Below are 19,337 nucleotides of genomic sequence, written 5' to 3'. Positions count from 1 at the left end.
AGAAAAGAAAAGAAAAGAAAAGAAAAGAAAAGAAAAGAAAAGAAAAGAAAAGAAAAGAAAAGAAAAGAAAAGAAGAAAAGAAAAGAGAAAAGAAAATGCCCTAAGTATGCCCCCTTATAACATCAACTTCATGAGTTTGGAGATTTACTAGACAAAAGTAACATGAAGTTTTACCTCACACTGGTTGTCTAAAAATTCTATGAATCTTGTAATACAAAGGGGACATTCTCTATTGATTGTGTTAATATTCTCACTGTAAGGCTGGTCTGGGGCATATCAGTTCTGCACTTCTCTCTCCCGTTATTCCTGATGTCTCCTGCCTGTTCATTTTTAACCTTAGCAAAAACTATATTCTGGAACTCCTTTTATGTGGGGGAAGAGTGTCATTCAGCTGAAAGAAGAAACTTAATCATTTGTAAGTTACAATTAGAAAAAGCCTAGGGATCCTCTACATTAAGATGAAACACAAGCTACACCAAGGCATGCTAAAGCACTCAATATTAAATCGAACATTTTAATACTAAGGAAGAACGTGTCTAGGCTATTCATAATCAGTGTATAAACTCTAAAGTCATCAAATTATATCTTATGATGTGAACACCTTTATCACTTTGAAGACTTATCTCCCAGAGTAGAATCTGGAATGCCTGAAGAGTTTAGATTGATGTAACACAGACTCAAACACAGTCTCTTACTATCACAATGTGTACAAAGGTTATTTTTTTTTTATTCTCTGTTATTTTATTTTTCTCTCATTTATTAGAAGGAAGTTGTGTTTAGAAAAAAAATTAAAATACAGACTGAGCATTTAACTTCCACAAATCTTTAGATGTTTATTTCTACAAAATATTTTAAGAAGTCTAAATTTATTTATGTACTTATAGAAACATGTGCTCAAGAGGTTATTGAAAACATATTCACTAGTTAGAAAAATATAATTACAATTTAGATTTGATGTGTTAATTTGTAGTATAAGGACAATTAGATCTCCATGTTTATCAATAATAACTTGTAAATCAAGAAAATATTGCTCTGTTATTATAAGTGCATCATTTGAGGAGAAGTGAAAAAGTTTGTAATGAAGAAGCTAGAGAAAGTACCCAAGGAGCTAAAGGGATCTGCAACCCTATAAGAGGATCAACAATATCAACTAACCAGTACCCCCCAGAACTATGTGGCAGAGGATGGCCTAGTTGGCTATCAATGGGAGGAGAGGCTCTTGGTCTTGCAAAGACCTTATGTCCCAGTACAGGGGAATGCCAGGGCCAGGAAGCAGAAGTGGGTGGGTTGGGGAGGAGGGTGGGGGATGGCATAAGGGACTTTCAGGATAGCATTTGAAATGTAAATGAATAAAATATCTAATAAAAAATTTATATGGGAAAAAAATTTTTCCATATTATTTTTATTATTGTTTTTGTATGGCTTTGGGAAAACCACCAAAACTCTATGCTTTTAGATCTGATATAAATTCTAATTTCGTTTGACCTATTTTATAATTTCCAGGGATGCTGGGAATATGCATACATAAAATTATACAGGGTGTTCCAAAATTTGAATTATTAAATTCTTATAACAAGTAGAATATATATATTCAAGTATATATCAAGTAGAAATTTATTAGCATTAGGTTTTCTTTTACTTGATATACTATTAAAATTATCTATATCTTTGGATCAGAAAATGATAATTTTTCATACTTTCCTATGCTTAGATTCTTTATTTTCATATAAAGATGCTCTTTCAGAAACTTCATGAGTACAATTCTTGTAAAACTGCATTACTTTACTTTCTCTTTCTGAAGAGATAGGAAAAAAAAACAAAGTGCTCAATATTCTCTACTAACATACTGCAATAATTCACCCTATTCACAAAAATATATGTGCCAGCCAGCTTCCCTCTGCCAGATATCAGTCCTTCCAGGGACATTCACAAAGAAACCTGTAATTCACTTCAATTCTGACTGTATGTTGTTGGAGATAGTGTCAGTGCCCACAGTAGGAAGGTTCAAGCCCAGGACACTGATACTATGTCTTAGACCAATTACACATAGCAGACTGTGAGACAGGCTTGCGATCAACACACAGAATCAGCATTGCCATGATTCCCTCCCTGGGTTGGATTGCTTTGCTAGAATGCCTCAGAGAAGTAGTCTACTTTTCCCTTTATTACAAAGGTTTTGTAAAAGAATACAGATGACCAACTAAATGAACAGGGGCACAGGTGTAGAGGAAAAAGGCAAACCAGTTCCTCAATCTGGGGAAAAACACTTTTCTGATTCTGTGTGTGTGTGTGTGTGTGTGTGTGTGTGTGTGTGTGTGTGCTTGTGTATGTGCACATGTGAATGTGTGTGTATATATATATTTACATATGCACACACACTCACACACACATATATATGTGTATGTATATATAATATATATTATATATATTATATTTGTCCTTTACAAATCATACATGTTTATAACATAATATATTATGTCTTTGTACCTCCCTTGCTTATCTCCCTCCCATCTCTGTTAACTTTCCTTCATCCCTACCAATCCCTTTTCAGATTCATAACACATTTTGTTTCACTTGGGTTATGTGTGTGAGACTAGTTTGGAATTACCCATGGCATCCTGGTAATGTCATCAGTTAGAGCCCAATAAAGGCAATGACTGCATTCTCCCAGAAACTAACAAATAGAAAAGAGTTGAGCAGTGAGGTATAAGAGATTGCAGAGGACCTCTTCCATCCTTTCCTGACTATTCATGGGTCCATTCTTGCACAGACCCAGTGCAGGTGTCTCAGCTACTTGTGTGTGTGTGTGTGTGTGTGTGTGTGTGTGTGTGTGTGTGTATGTGTGTTGTGGTTATGCCTTGACAAGAAGAATCTATTCTGTAGCCCTTCTCCCCCTTGTCAATATCTTACATCCTTTCTGCTCAGACTCTTGTAATGTTGACTGAGCACTCATTCGCCACTTATTCTTGGTATTTTATAAAGTCTCTGTATCCATTGTCATACACTGGAAAGAAAGTTTTCTAATTAAGGATGAGAGTAGCATTTCACTTTCCATATAGGTATAAATATTTAAAAGACAAATTGATGGTAATTCAATTTAGCTATGTGATGATATTCAGCTACCTTCTAAAGCAGTGGTTCTCAAACTTTGGGTTGTGACCCCCTTTAAGGGTTACATGTCAGATATTCTGCACATCAAATATTTACATTATGATTCATAACAGTAGCAAAATGACAGTTATGAAGTAGCAACAAAATAATTTTATGGTTGGGGGTTACCACAACATGAGGAATTGCACAAAAGGGTCTCAGCCTTAGGAAGGGTGACAACCACTTTTCTACACCCTATGAGCCCCCTCTGGCACATGTGATACTGATTTACACTATAAGTCATGCTACAAGGCATAGATTCCTTCCTATGGAACAGGCCTTAAAATCAGTTAGAGTTATTTTAATTTCACAACAGTTGTACCAAAATTCCAGACATGAACCTATCTTGCCTGGCAGATTTGTCCCATAGAATCCACCGCTGGGTAAGAGAGCAGATGCCCTTTCGGTACCAGCAGCCTGCATAGCACCTTCTGAGGCTTTGTAATGTAGGTGTTAGGAAGAACGCTTCCAGCTCATTTCCAGCTAGATCTCTGTAGCATGCAAGCACGGTGTGTAGGTGACTTCAGCAAATATTTTTACCATCTAATTCTGGTGGACAACCAAGTGGATGAACACCAACTGCCTGCATTGTTTTAGGGAAGTCTCCGGAAGTTACCTGACCAACAATTCATAAGGGGTATCTTGTTCATACCAGTAGGGTATGAAACTCATAGAAGCAGGGTGAGGGAGGATGTAATAGGGTGTTTCCAGGAGAGAGGGAAACTGGGAAAGGGGATAACATTTGAAATGTAAATAAAGAAAATATTCAATATTTTTAAAAAAGAGTTTTCATGGAGGCCACATAATATAGTCCCGACAGATCACATTATTGAGCATTGAATACTAACTCAACTTTTAACCTCTGTCATCTCCTAAAACGTGAGAAGAGAGGAAGTCTCCATTCAGTATCTAAAAGTAGCTGCCTCCTGAGACTCCCCAGGACCCCGTGAAGAGTACCCCTTTAAAGCATCTCATAGGTGGACCTCCTTGAAACAAGAGACTTTTTTATTACACAAGTATTTACAATGAATTTAGGAACATTATCAGAAACAGGTGTCAAAGCCTAACTTCTTTAGCAGTAACCCTGAGTAAAAGCTCTTCAAGAGCACAATCCAAAAACTTGGGCAAAAATATGTGTATCATATTTATCAATTTTGGTAAAATTCAAAAAGTACCTGTTATTTCATTTACAGTGGACATCATAGATTTCAGTGAGGAAGAACTGTCATCCTATATCTGACTACATTTTGTAATGATTAAAAAGTATCTGTGTGTGTGTGTGTGTGTGTGTGTGTGTGTGTGTGTGTGTGTGTGTGTTTGCGCGCGCGCGTTTTTCCACAATGGTACGTAGAAGGAACATTTCAAGACTTGCTCTCTTTCTACCAGGCATGGAATTTATATTCAAGGCTGTGTATCAACTGCTCTACCCACTAAGCTATCTCCCTGTTCCACTGAATCCTCTTTGTTGAAGGAACACAGATAGGCAAGTTCTTTAGGAGAATAGAAAAAGTGGTAGTGGTAAGAAGAAGAGTAGCTTCAATAGCATCATGCCACGGTGCTGGGCCCATGCTGTCACAGTATAATTTCAGATAAATATGAGGCAGAATTGTCTCAGTAAACCAAGGAAAATAGTTCACTGTGAGATGCTAGTCTTTAACAACAACATCTAGACACTGGACTGATGTAAGTAGAACTCTAGAAGTGACAGCTGCAGAGACTTAACACATTTATTCCTTAACACAATCTTAACGATTATGTATAACAGAATTAAAGTATATTTATCTCCAATTCTTCTTAGTTAATGTTTGATGGCTTATTCATACCCTGTCAAAGCCAACACACAGTTAGGCATGAGGAAGGTGTCTGTACGAATCATTTGATTTTGCTCACAGAACATTTAACATTTCCTATATTTTTTTCTTTCTACATGCATGCCTGTATCCAATAGGCCAGAACCTGTTTTGTGGACGAAGGATGGTGCAGAATTACCAGACCCTGATCGAATGGTTGTGAGTGGTAGGGAACTCAACATTCTCTTCCTGAACAAAACGGACAATGGCACTTATCGATGCGAAGCCACTAACACCATTGGCCAAAGCAGTGCAGAGTATGTCCTCATTGTTCACGGTAAGATCTTTTGGAAAACATTACACATGGATGGAAGAAAATTGTGGTGGATAATTCTTCAAATCTATTAAAGAGTTCAAATCTGTCAAAATTAGTTAAAAATAACTTAAATAGGTTTTATTTTTCTTTCAGAAGGACTTCTCGTGATTATGAATGTCTTCAAGATATATATTTAATATGTTTCAAGTTTGGCTATTAAGAAGTTAAAAAACTTATAGCAAAATAGAATTATTTTGTGAAAAGCCTAATGATAAGTAATTAAATTTGATATTTGGTAGTGACTTGTAAATTATTTTAGTTGATATCTTTAAATTTACTATAAGTGATTTTACATTATAATTCAGAGCACTGAAAAACATCTTAAGCTAACTGCATTTTATTATCATCAAATATTCTTTTTAAATACTGAACTGTGCCATACAAAAGATAATAATGTCATTGAAGTTTAGTAAGGACAAAAGTTTGCAGGACTAATGATTAATTTCTTGTGAGTGATAATTTAAAATTATTCACTCTTCACTGTGCTTAATTCAAAATTGGTTTGAAGGCAAAAAGCACAGACAATGATTATGAGAAGAGAAAATGACTATTTCACTCAACTTTCAAACACCTTGGCTTCTTCATAAGGTAGCTTAAATCTATGACTAGAAGGAAAAGCCTTCCCCTTGTAACATGAATTAATACTGTAATAAATGCAGTTAGCTTGCTTTATACAATAGTCTTTGGTAGTTTCTCATAGATGCCAGAGTGCATCCTGGCTCTCTATGAGATCATCCTGGCTCTCTATGAGATCATCCTGGCTCTCTATGAGATCATCCTGGCTCTCTATGAGATCATCCTGGATCTCTATGAGAAAGAATTAGCAGCACTGTTTCCCTCATGTATTGCACCAAGACATTTTTTTCTGAACCTATTATTCTATCCTTTGAACAATTACAAAAAGTGAGCTATGAGTGAATTTAACAAAGTGCAGTGATAAGCTCACTGGACTTTAAGCATCATAGAAAGAATGTGTTTACTGTCTTTCATCTGAGTCTATGCTGCTAGAAGCGTGGATGCTTAATAAGCCTAGTTCTCAATGAAAAAAAAAAAACTGAACAAAATATTCGCAGGAATAAGTCTAAGTCTAGTTCTTTGAAATGATTTAATTTTCTGGAAAATAAAACCTTATTTTTGTTACATTTCCAAGTATTCTTTCCTGATAATAAATTAAGGGATGAATAAAATAATATAATAACTGCTATATTAAAACAATGAAGACACATAGTGAAAAGGATTTTCTCAAATAAACAGACTGGAAATTATAGAGTTCTGTGTTGTATTTGTAATAGATTGTGAAGAGTTAAAAAAAAAATCAACCTCGAGAAAAATCCCTACTTTTATTGTAATAATTAGACTGAAATTAAGTGTGGTAAACTTACATTGGTGAAATGCCACCTTCAATACCAGCCACATTATAAGAATTACTGCTTTAGTCACAGAAATTCCTCAGGATATAAGAGCAGGATCCAAGAGTACATATCTATATATGACAGAGCAGGCTCCAAGAGTACATATCTATATATGACAGAGCAGGATCCAGGAGTACATATCTATATATGACAGAGCAGGCTCCAAGAGTACATATCTATATATGACAGAGCGGGATCCAAGAGTACATATCTATATATGACAGAGCAGGCTCCAAGAGTACATATCTATATATGACAGAGCGGGCTCCAGGAGTACATATCTATATATGACAGAGCAGGATCCAGGAGTACATATCTATATATGACACTTGCACGGTCTATTATAACTGATTTACCTTAAGTTATAAGTGCTACCTTCAAATAAGTAAGACTCTTGCCTGCATGTTGTATATAGTATGACAGGCTGTGCTAACAGAAATGGACCTTAAAACCATGGGGAATAGAATGAGTAAAAACTGAAGAATTAATATACCCAAATGAAAGTATGTCACTTGTTTCTTTAAAACAATTCAAGTAGGGAAAAATTCATGCTCTCTTGGTGTTTTCAAGCTGGCAACAGCATGATTTTGCCAAGAGCCAAGCTACCTTTAGGTTGTTGGCAGTTGACATATTTTTAATAAATACTTCTCTAAGCACTTTTCAAGAAGTCATTTTTGGCTTTTACTCTTGAACTCCAATTCATCAAAAGCACCCCATAGAGTAATGCTATTCATGCTGCTAGATAAATACTGTGAAGCTCAACAGCAGTTTACCTAGTCTTATTGACACACATAATGAGAGGCTCAGTGAAACTGTGAAACCATATTGCACTGTGTTTAAAGGGGGTTCCAGTTGGGTTCATTACAAACTAAAGGGCACTTTCCCCCCTGCACACTGGGTATAATGTTTCATTAGACACTGGTTGTGTACATGTAAAAGCAACACTCTTCTGTTAATGCTTTGGTTGTTTCAAAACCCTACTAAATGACGAAATTTGAGTGACATTTTGATCTACATTGAGTGCTGCATACAATCACATGCAATAGTTTTACCCTTTCATATTTTACATCAAGGTTGATTTTTACATCAGCTGTGCTGAATTAACATACCTGTTGTAAGAAGGTATTTTTATGAATCAGGATGCATGCCTGAACCTACTATAGTTGCTTCCATCTATTGATTCCTAAATTGAAGGAGGTTGGAATATGTTCCTGTGTAAAACATCAACAACACAGGTGCTAGGCTTTGGTTAGATATTATTCTGTGAATACCAGTAGTAGTGAGTGTTGAAATTTTATGATATTTAATTGTTATAAACCCTGAAATTTTGGGTTATGTTCACTGAAGGTTTCCTTCATCTCTTTTATCCTATTACAAATTGAAATTTTCAAATTTAATTATGCAGATGGAAGCTTTAGCCATTGGTTTAAAACTTGCCTTTAATGAGAGTTCCTAAAGAACAAGAAAATTTTAAGTTCCTGCTTAAAGAACTCTAGGAAAATTCTTGCAATATCCAAAATTGTAAATACTAATATTTAGAGCAGGATAAGTTCAATAAACTGTCTTGTTTCTCTAAGAAAACATCAATTTTTACACAGCTACATAAATTATTTTTCCCAAGCAGATCAACCCAGATCAACATTTAACTACTGAAGGTATCATAGCAGAGATCTGTGGCTACAGATCTTTATCAGTGATCTTAATCTAATTCATTTTGTCTAGAATGGTTGATAGCAGTTGTCTCATATTTATAGCTCATCAATTGAATAAAACTTCACTTTTCAGGGGAATAGGGATTGGGATGGCTCAACTCTTGAAGGTACTCACTGCCAATCTTAATACTTGAGTTTCCTTGAGACAAACAGTGTAGAAAGAGAAAACCTATGCGAGTATTTGACCTCCCTCTCTACACCTGGGCCTAGCACATGCCTGAATCGCAATAAGTAAATAAAAGCAACAGGATTTTTGAACTCTGTATTCTTTTTTAAAAAAATCACAATTATATGAGATGTGAATGTTTTGACACATATAATATGTATGGAGAGTGAAAAATAAATTCAACAATCTCAAATCTTAACTTCCTTCGTTCTCAGATTTCTCAGTTAATTTCAGTTAATAATCTCATGTTAGAAAGATGTATAACACCTGCATCAAATATACAAACACATATATGATGGACAATGGACAGTACGCCAAATGTACAAAACACACACACACACACACACACACACACACACACACACACACACACACACNCACACACACACACACACACACACACACACACACACACGCGCGCGCGCATACACACACAAACACACACGTGAGAAAGAGAGAGAGAGAAGGGGGGGAGGAGGGAGGGAGGGGGAGGGAGGGAGGGAGAGAGAGAGAAAGAGCAGGAAAAGTGAATTTGCTAAATAATCATATAGGAATGTCTTTGCTCCAGATATCTTTAAAATGTGGTATACAGAATATTATGTCAGCATACGTTCCTAAAGCATAAGATATTCGAGCACCAATGCCCTTCCTGAAAGTTATGAGGAAATACTGCAAGGTAGGCAGATCAAATGGCCAGCTATTTCTTTCTTCTACAAGTAGCTGGTGAATGTGAACAGGTACACATATTCAGCAAAACTTTTGGACATCAATATCAAAGCTGCAATGGAGAAATGGTATGGATCTTGTATGGTAATGGAGAGACAATATTACACAATGTGCCCATGGAATTCCTCTTTCTTATTCAAATTTAACCTTTATTTCACCACAACAATATTTACATGTAAGTTACATTTTTTACCATGTCCAACTTATTCTACTGTGTACTTACTTTCTTCTACAATTCATATTTTAAAGATTTAATCATTCCATTATCTTAACTTGTATTGTTTTATTTTTGAATGAAATTCTACACTATATATATTTGTCCATTTTTTTAACTTTGGACGTACATACATTCTTTACTTGGAATTTTAATTTTTACAACCATGTAAATAAAGCACATTTATCTACAGCTATTATTTTAGCAAAACAGATTAAAATAGAATTGAAATTTGCCTCTATTTTTATTCTCCCAATCAAGGGAGAATGAATGAGTTGTTGATTTAAAAGCTCCAAAATACCACGGTGCATTTTTAGTTTATTTGTATTTGTAGGTATTTACTGAAATAAGTAATGATAAAAATTGACATTTCCATTGTTTGCATGACAATTACTCCTATAATGACACACTTAAATAGCACCCAAATGTGTAACACGTGACCTGTCCCATTTTATTGTTTGTTGAAAAGAGCCATTATAAAGTATATTTTACAAACTTAGCAGTAAGAGACTATTTCTACTAAAAATATCTATATTCTTTATAGTCTAATGAAGGGTTTCAAGCTATTAAATGTGCCTTTCCAGTTTTAAGAATCAGTTACAACTGCTATTTTCTTCATATTTATTGCTAATAATAAATATCAAAAATGCTCCAGTACAAAGTACCATACATATAGAAATTATAGAACATCATGACAAAGGGAAATTCTAAGCTTTGTGGCTCAATACGCCTCCTCAAACTCTAGGGAAAGTATCTCCTCTCCATCTGGATGCTGGCTACCCAAAGCAAAGATATATATATATATATATATATATATATATATATATATATCTTGCCCTTTTGTATTCCTGGGTAAGAGGATTCCTATAGATCATGATGGCATCCAGAGTGTGGGTTTTGTGTAGATTAGGAAAGAGAAGACTAGGTCATACACAGTGTAGCAAACATTAAAGAGCAATTCAACTAAAATCTGTTCTGTCATATAGAGGCAGACCAAGCCAGCTGGTAAATTAGCTATGTGTGCTAATAATGAGCTTTCTTTAGGAACGTAAATGTAAAATATGGAGCATAGAATAAAAAGGATAAAGCAGACATCCCCTTGCAACAACAAACACTAATAATGGAAAACCCCAGAGTTGCTGGTCTCAGCAGTGCCGTCTGAGATCTTCCCACACCGTCACTGGTTGGATGAGTCTTTAACATATAACATCTACACATGTAAAAGTAGTGTGATCACTTTTGCCTGTAAGAAATGCATGCCTCTGCCTGTTTGAATATGCTTCCCAACTCTGCAGAGACAAGTGGAGATGAAGGTACTGTGTTTGTTTTATAACTCATTTAAAAGTGTGTGTGTGTGTGTGTTTATGCTGCTGTGAGTTTTGCGTAGAACACTGAATACACTTGAACTGAATTCCATCTTTTTAAGATGAAAATGCACTGTGTAAATTGACTTTTTTCAGCTGTCATGGTATAAAATCCATGCATATATTTTCCACTAACATAAATGTACCTCCAGATCTAGATGGATGGGGGGCCGAATATAAAAGGACAAAAACCTTTATTCAGAATCTGTCACTCAAAACTTCAACACCAATAATACATTTTCTCTACTTCTCTATAACCTTTCTCTCATCTGCAGTCTATAAAATGGTAAAAACAACGATGAAATCAATGTCACTAAAGTCTTCTTAGTTGGCTTATGTGCAAAACTAGTTAGGCTACAGTTTCCCCACTATATACAGAGTCCTTTTACCAATATATATATATATATATATATATATATATATATATAGTCCAGAGTTGGTTCCCTTGTTTGATAATTCAAGCATTATATCATGGCCCATGAAGGAGAGTTTTGGCTCTGAGTTTCAGAAACTGTAGATTTGTACATAAAAATATACTTACAGTGTCTTGCCTTGTAGATGTCGCAAATAATATATAATGTACTGTTTTCGAATCTAAAATAATCCTTGCCTCATTTCTACTTTTCTAATGGCCAGCATCCTGTGCACACTACTTAAAAGGGAGGTTCCCAGCCTGTCTTTGCCTTTTCACTGACTAAAATGACGTGTGTGAAAGAAGGAATTCACTAACATTACTTCTGTTTAAGAAACTGACAGTTCAGTTTAGTTTTAGATTTTCAACTGTTTTTGGAAAGTTCAGCTACTCTTAATCTAAAAAAAAAAAAAAAAAAAAAAAACGGTTGGCAAAGTACCATGCTACTTGTAGTGTGGTGACTAAATTGGTACCCTTCCCAGACCATTTTATGTACAATATGTCTATGTGAGAGAGAGAAATGGCCCCTTCACCAATATAAAACACTTCTAATTATGAAGTATAAGACTGTGAGAAGCTAGTCCAGTATTCTAAAGGCATGGGTTAATGCTTAGAATCACAGATAGATGAAGGACAAATAAGTAGATAGATAGATAGTTAGATAGATAGATAGATAGATAGATAGATAGATAGATAGATAGATAGATAGATAGATGAGAAAACATAGATAATAGATGATAGATAAATGATTGATAGAGAGATAGATGATAGAAGACAGACAGATGATAGATACATAGATACATAGACAAATAAATAATAAACAAACAAATAGATACATAAAGAAAAAAATATAGAAGGATAAATGGGTGTGATGTCATATTCCTGTGATCCAAGTACCCAGGCAATAGAGGCAGCAAATCAGAGGTCCACAATATTTTTCAGCTACTTGCAAATTCCAGGCCAGCCTGAGCCATATAATTTCTTGTCTCAGAAAGGCAAAAACAGACAAAAACTAAAACAAACAAAACAACAACAGCTCCTTAAACAACATATCAACAACGCCCTCCCCAACCCAAAAACTGTAGATTTCTAATCAATGAAAGAAATAGCTCTAGAGAAGTCATTGTCAGAAATCCATTACTGTGCTGGCAATGGAAAACACCATTCAAGCAAGTAATTAAAGAGATGTGCAACCCTCAGGCTTGTTATAATAAATCATGGCTCTCATAGTAAAAAAAAAGTACAAATTGATATTAGCATTTTATAATATTAATTTTTCTCAAGTACCCAAAACATTTTTGAAGTTTATAGACTGATTTTTATCTGTAGTATAGGGTACCATATAAGTTTACTTCATTGTACTTCAAAGCAGACTAATATCTTTAGGAATATTGCCTCTTAAAATTACATGCAAAATGGTTCAATGCATACCTGTCAAAACACCTTTGTTTTAGGTCAGTTTGGCTTATCAAAAATCAGGTTTAAAAAGAATTATTTACATTACCACACCAAACTCTCCACTTTTAATAGAATGAATACATGTGGTTAAATTAAATCATATGCAAAACAACTCTAGATTCCTTTATCATAGAACACACATTGAAAAACAGTTTCTGCTTGCTCAATATTTGTCACATTTTTCTCCTTGTATCTGTTACTTAATTACTCTTCCTTAAAAGTGGCAGTCATGAGCCCCTCATCCAGTCACGTGACTTACTTTGGGTAAAATACTTCCAGGCAAGGACTGAATGTGACCCTAAATGATACAGGGTCATCCAAGCTAAAGGCACGTTAGATTCTGCCTTAAGTTTCACTCTGCTTGTATCAATTTGGGAAGTAATCTGCTTTAAAGCCAAAGATACATATTTCCATCCTTCACATAAGACACTGATTTTATTCATAAAATTATATAGAGGTTTTGGTGACCACCTACAGTTTAAAATTGCAGCACTTTCCAATTTTGGGAGGCAATGTATTTTTTTTTTTAGTTATTATTATCTTTATATAAGGATTCCACTTAGCATCAGAAGCCAATGGAAGAGACCAGGAAGATGTTAAGAGAATTTGGATGGAGAAGGGTTCCTTTATGGAACAGATAGGTTTATGATAACTCTGTTGTGGAGGAGGGTCACAATGCTGAATTGAGGTCCTGTTAGGCTGATATCCACCAATTCAATGAGAGGTCTGAGCTTGTCATTCCTTTATGCTATGACTTAAATTGGCTGCTACATGTGGCTGAGTGTAATGGAGGCAGATAAATGTCCTTCTTTACAAAAACGAAAGCCAGTAAACATGTCTCTTCCTAGTTCTCCCAATGGCTGCAGAATGAGCAACAGAATTCTAAGGATTTGACATTATTTTGTAAGACAGAGAGATATAAACCCTTTATAACATAATAATAACTCTGACTTTAATTCTGTTATCCTCAAAATCCTACCCTTTTGAGTAGGGGTAGCAATAGCTCTTAAAGTGAACTGATTACCCCTGGAGAATGGGATGTTTGGTTCCATCAAGTCGAAAGGGTATAGATGTGTAGAACTGAGACTAAATGACACCAGCTTTTCTCCCTAGTTGGACAATAGTCTTTGGAGAAAGACAAGGAGCCTTGGCTTCTGGGGCTCTTTCGACTTAATTTTGTTTTCAGAATCCATCCTGAATGCCATTTTTAGAAAGAGAAATTTCCAGAAAACAAAAGAAGTTGACAAGTTAGAACTTACGCACTGCACTTATAGACAGCACAATCTACCTTGAACCTGAAAAACTCCTTATTAGAAAACAAAACATGTTGCACTGAGCTGCAGGTTCTTGCGTGTTGTGTCTGCTGGACGTGACTTCATCCCGACAGGGCTATATAGGGTCTGCTGTGCTCTAACAAGCCCCCTTAATGAGATCACATTCCCATGCTTTCTAATTCCTTCATGAACACTTGAAGGAAGGGACGCTTTCCCACTATTTTGATTGGCGTGTATGATTTAGGAGTCTAACAATTTTAAAATGCTGACACCAGAATTTAGAGCTGAAGCTTCTTTGGAATGCTCTACTTTAATGTTATAGACTAGTCTTTCAGAATTGTAGGCCTTTAGAAGGAATTTCTAGAATATTTTCTGCAAGCGATGCAACTTTTGTACATACCGTGTTTTAATATTGGTTGCATATTTATGTTCCGAGAAGCGATATATTGCTTACATACCCACATTGTATTAGCATCCATAAAGCATATAACTAAGAAGGAGCTCCCAAAATACACCATTAAGTAAGTTATCTGTTGCATTAAAATGTTCATAAAAAAAAAATACCGTGAATGACAAATGCCAGGTGAATATTATATATTCCCGAGACTTGCAATTGGGTTGAGTGTATTGGTCCGGGGAGCAGAGGTGACAGTGTGAGTGGGGGGGACTGTATTTGTGAGTAAAGAAGACATGATTTTGTGTAAGGCTAGGGTGGCAGTTGGTGGTGTGAGTTGGAATACAAAATGGATGGTAATGTATAGTAAACAGATACAGAGGTCCTGAAAAGCATTTGCAGACAGAGAAGGAAACACGAACTAGTTTCAGAATGGAATATATATAGGAGTATTGAAAGGGACTTGACAGACAGACGTGAAAGAGATGATGCTGTGAAGCCAACTGAAATGGCGAGAAGATGACAGCACAGAGAGTACAAATAGTTGGATCTGGATCTTGAAGAAGGCACCTGAGGCAGGAGCAGATGTCCTTTTGTGTGTCCAACTCAGAGTTCTTTCTGATCTAAAACTGGTATAATGGGAGATGAAGTAAAGACACCGAGCGTGTAACCGCTGAGGCCCTCCTCCAGTCCTTGATCGAGGACATCTACACAGCGGGCATGGTGTGGAGTTCTGAGCACAGTTTTTGGAGCTAAGGAGTGATAATAGATGGCTGTATTTATTATAAAACAAGCTTCACGATGCTCTTTCATACAGAAGTTTCTTAGTACCTGAGCTAACATGATTCTTCATGTGTGTAAATAGGCTGTAATAGAATATTATGAATAAGAGTGCATTTATTTGGAAGTCAGCATTGGCCTCATAAGTGACACTTGGAACTTACTTCAAAAGTGTCTGCACTATTGCTCAGTAGCCCAGATATAGGGATTTGTTTGGAATTCTTAAAATGCTTTAGAATTTTTATTTTATGCAATGTAATTGTTTTAAATGCCTTGCACTGGATAGATTAGATGCACACAAACTCATAAACCAAATTTTATAACTTTAAACCTTTTCTCAGTTTCCTATCGATGAAAACGATATAATTTTCCTTTAAAGAAAACCTGTGTTTACTGTATTATATATGTTTAAATTTTAAAAATTTAAAAATAAATTTAAATATTTATTTACATAGTACACAACACATTACATTGTACAGCACTGAAATATATGCATTCAGTAAATTGGGTTTGCATATTTAAATTTTAATGATTCCTGGAATTCAATGAATTTATTTAACCACCCATCTAAAATAATGGCATTTAGTCTATTAGCAAAAGAAAATTTAAAATTCAATAATGTTTTCAGAGAAAATGGAGTTCTATATGTCTATGTATTATAATCAAAACAGTTTTAAAAACTGCTGTCAACTGATGTTGCATTCAAATAAATTTACTCATAAGCTTGTCTTAATATCTGGTTATTAAGAAAATTATGGAGGTGTCTCTTGTTTTAATTAAAAAATTTCTATAAAAATACTAATTTCCATGATCAGATCTAGACAAAATATAATTACTTTCATTTGGTACAGTTTTCCAAGTAACTTTTTTTTAAACATTCTTAATATTTTTAAAATGTTAATTCTACACTATGATTTAAATTCTGAAATATGTAATATACACATTTCATTCCTTTTGTAAATTACTAATAATGAACTTACTGATATATTTTATTCTATTTTAGTCATATATTTTGTCTGTACTTAAACATTCACATATATGCAAAGTTCAGAAAACAATCTATCTGAGTTGTTTCTTTTTTCCACTGTGTATGTCTGGGTATTGAACTCAGATCCTCAGTGTTGATATTGGGGACTTTTTCATGCTGAACCACTTGACTTCATAATTCTTATTTCACACAAATATCTCAGCAACTGATAAGTTAATATATAGTACATTTTCCAAGGAACAATACTTAAGACAAAGCTGAGTTAGGTATTTACACTGTACAAATGATAGATGAAGTATTATGTAAAAGTATTGAGTTGTCATTTTATACTTTTACTACTTCATAAATCATAATTTTATATCATAAATTTGACTGTCACTTCACATACATTGATTATGGAATCCATGTTCCAATATCTTATAAATAATCATGGAATGTTAGTACATTTGTATGTATACATACATATGTATGTATGTATGTATGTATGTATGTGTGTCTCAAGATCTTCTTAAATTAACATATCCAGAATGCTTTAATATGAAAAATTCTGAGAAAACATAAATAACATATAGGAAATGAAAGTAAATTAATTTCTGTTATAGAAAGAGTTAATAGATTAAATGTACACAAATATTTAGTATTATATGTGCAAGTGATTAACTTGTATATACAAACAGTGTTTTATTCTTTGAAGAACATGAACAGATAAATATTAAAAGAGAAAAATGGCTATGTTTTATATCTTGATGCTTTACTGGATGATTCTTGGTATGATAGTATAATGGTTTAAAAAATATGTCTGATTCTAGAAACATCAAAAATTTAGGGTGCAGGCATGGTAGCACTTGAGAGGCAGAAACAGAGTGGACTTTACAACAACATGCAGGCTAGCAAGAGCTACACAGCAAACCTTGTCTTAAAAACAGAAGACAGGTGTTTAGAAGTTTTATATCTCATATTTCTTTGAGAAAATGTAAATCTAATTTGTGATCATTCTCTAAAGGACCAAAATTAATACTTTAACCAATCGTCACTGAGGTATCTATGTTTTATCAAATACTGCTACTCATTTATAGAAGAAAGACATTTCAAAACTAAAGTTGAATTTTAAAATAGGGGGGTAGACTATTTAGACTTAGGAATACTTCTTAGAGTCATTTGATAATGTCTGATTTTTCTGGATCCTAATCAATCTGCCCATGCTCATAGATCTTGAGTGTTAGTACAACAACATCTAATACCAGTACGTTTCCCATTAACATGCCATCGTTGATCTGGGATAGTAAGTCACTTCTTTCTGATAATGTTGTTTTGATTATATATCATAACTGAAAATATAAAAACGTGCATTGTGGCCTGAAAAAGTACCATTTAAAGATAATATTTTTCCCTGTATGAAGATGTAGATGGTGTTTTTGAAAGAAGCGCTTTACTCTTTTAATTCTATTATAATTAATCCATCTACTTTCTTGTCGTCCTTACTCATATTTTTATCCTGAGAAGTAACTGAGAGCTTTTTCCTTCTGAGGTGAATTATTAAGTGGTAAAAGACCAGAATCAAAATAGATCAAATAGAAAGTTTAAGTATGTGACAGGAGTTTCGTGCAATTTTTGTGATCTTTCTGACATTTGTAGCTAATTCCACCTCATCTCGCATCGTTTAATTTTTACCTGTTTCTAAGTATCTTCTAGAACTGAGTAGTTTAGGTTATTTCAACTTTTACTATTCCACAACAGAGATGAAATGATTTAAATCAGAAATTACTGATGACTAAAAGACTGGGGAAAGAGTCGTGGAAACTAAACATATTTGAAAAGCTACACAGCGCATTGGATATGCACCATATTATAGCATTTGCACCTGTTAAAAAAGTGTAATTCTGGTTGGGAAAGATGTCTTCTTGGCACACCCTTTGTGCACAGTTGTTATCAATCACACGTGTTACTGTTTGATAGAAAAACTAATCTCATAGTCTGTGATAAATTTAGTTATATCAGTTTCCATAAATGGACTTTTAAAGATAAAATATTCTTTGTTCTTAAATATTGTAGTACTGGATATTCATTTTGCATTTTTTTTACAAAAATAACTTTGAGATCATACAAATAAAAATAAATTATTTTATATTTGAGGGAGGAATACAAAGTTAACTAATTTTTTTATTCAGTATATTTCCATTAACTTCTATTGTGTGTAAAGTCTTTTAAAATGCTTACTAAGAAGTAAGAACATAGGATAAAAAGTGGCAAATAAGAAGTCTATGGGCATAAATACACGATTTTTATTCATTCACAATGTTTTTTTCTGAAACCAGTGTCACCTTATGATCATGATAAATTGCTCTCCAGGCAATACCCATTGTCCCTAGTGATTAATGTAACACCATTGAGTTTTCAGGGGTTGTTTTCTTAATTTGACTGGCCAGGAAGCATTTTCCCTGTTGAAAAACAGATGTAAACATCAATACTCCAGATAAGAGAGTGACCTCATGCTGGTTTCGATGTCTCCAGTGTGGAGAATTCAGCGGGTACAGTCAGCAGATGCAGTAGAGCTATTTATCAGGGTAAAGTGCTAGAAAAAATGTTCGGTATGACTCGAAGACTTTTTCTGAAAGAATGACAAGCAACCTTTCAACAGCCAAATAATCCGTCAAGAATTTTGAATATTTGGGGGTTGCATGGCAAACATACAAAATCAAACCCCAGTACAGTAATTCCTGGTAATTGGGGAAGTCTTTCTAATTCTCTTACTGTGTAAATTATATGCCTATCTGCTGGGAACAAAATTTTTAAGAATTATCCGGAGGATTTTCATAACCTAACACTGGAAACATTGCTTGAGGTCTCTTGGCTTCTTGGCTACTGTGAATACTTTAAACTGGTTTTAATGAAATCAAGGAAGATTTGGTCATTGAACACTACTAAGCTGTTCTTTTGGCTCACCGTTTTAATCCCTGGATTTGAATCAAATTTTAATTTATGACAACTTGACTAATTATAGTTTGGAGACTGAACGGTATTTTTGTAATCCTTATTTAGTAACTTCTCTTTAGTGTCCTCTATTTAAATCAGTCATAAACCCGTCTGAACATCGCTTCGCGTGTTCCATGCTAGTTGATTC

At 34.4% G+C, this 19,337-nt stretch overlaps 1 protein-coding gene across 3 annotated transcripts in view; it reads left to right on the top strand.

Annotated features, from left to right (window-relative positions):
• Cadm2 (cell adhesion molecule 2) overlaps nucleotides 1-19,337 on the top strand; it is a 949,182-nt gene that overhangs the window by 849,740 nt on the left and 80,105 nt on the right. For all 3 annotated transcript variants that reach the window (XM_021208891.1, XM_021208892.2, XM_029544253.1), the window contains one exon: nucleotides 5,099-5,277. In XM_021208891.1, coding sequence (XP_021064550.1) covers nucleotides 5,099-5,277 — 179 coding nt within the window. The remainder of the gene's footprint in view (nucleotides 1-5,098; nucleotides 5,278-19,337) is intronic.

Source organism: Mus pahari, chromosome 12, assembly GCF_900095145.1.
Source record: "Mus pahari chromosome 12, PAHARI_EIJ_v1.1, whole genome shotgun sequence".
NCBI classification, from domain to species: Eukaryota; Metazoa; Chordata; class Mammalia; order Rodentia; family Muridae; genus Mus; species Mus pahari.
Note: the sequence above shows the minus strand (reverse complement) of the source record. Positions and strands in the feature narration are given on the sequence as shown.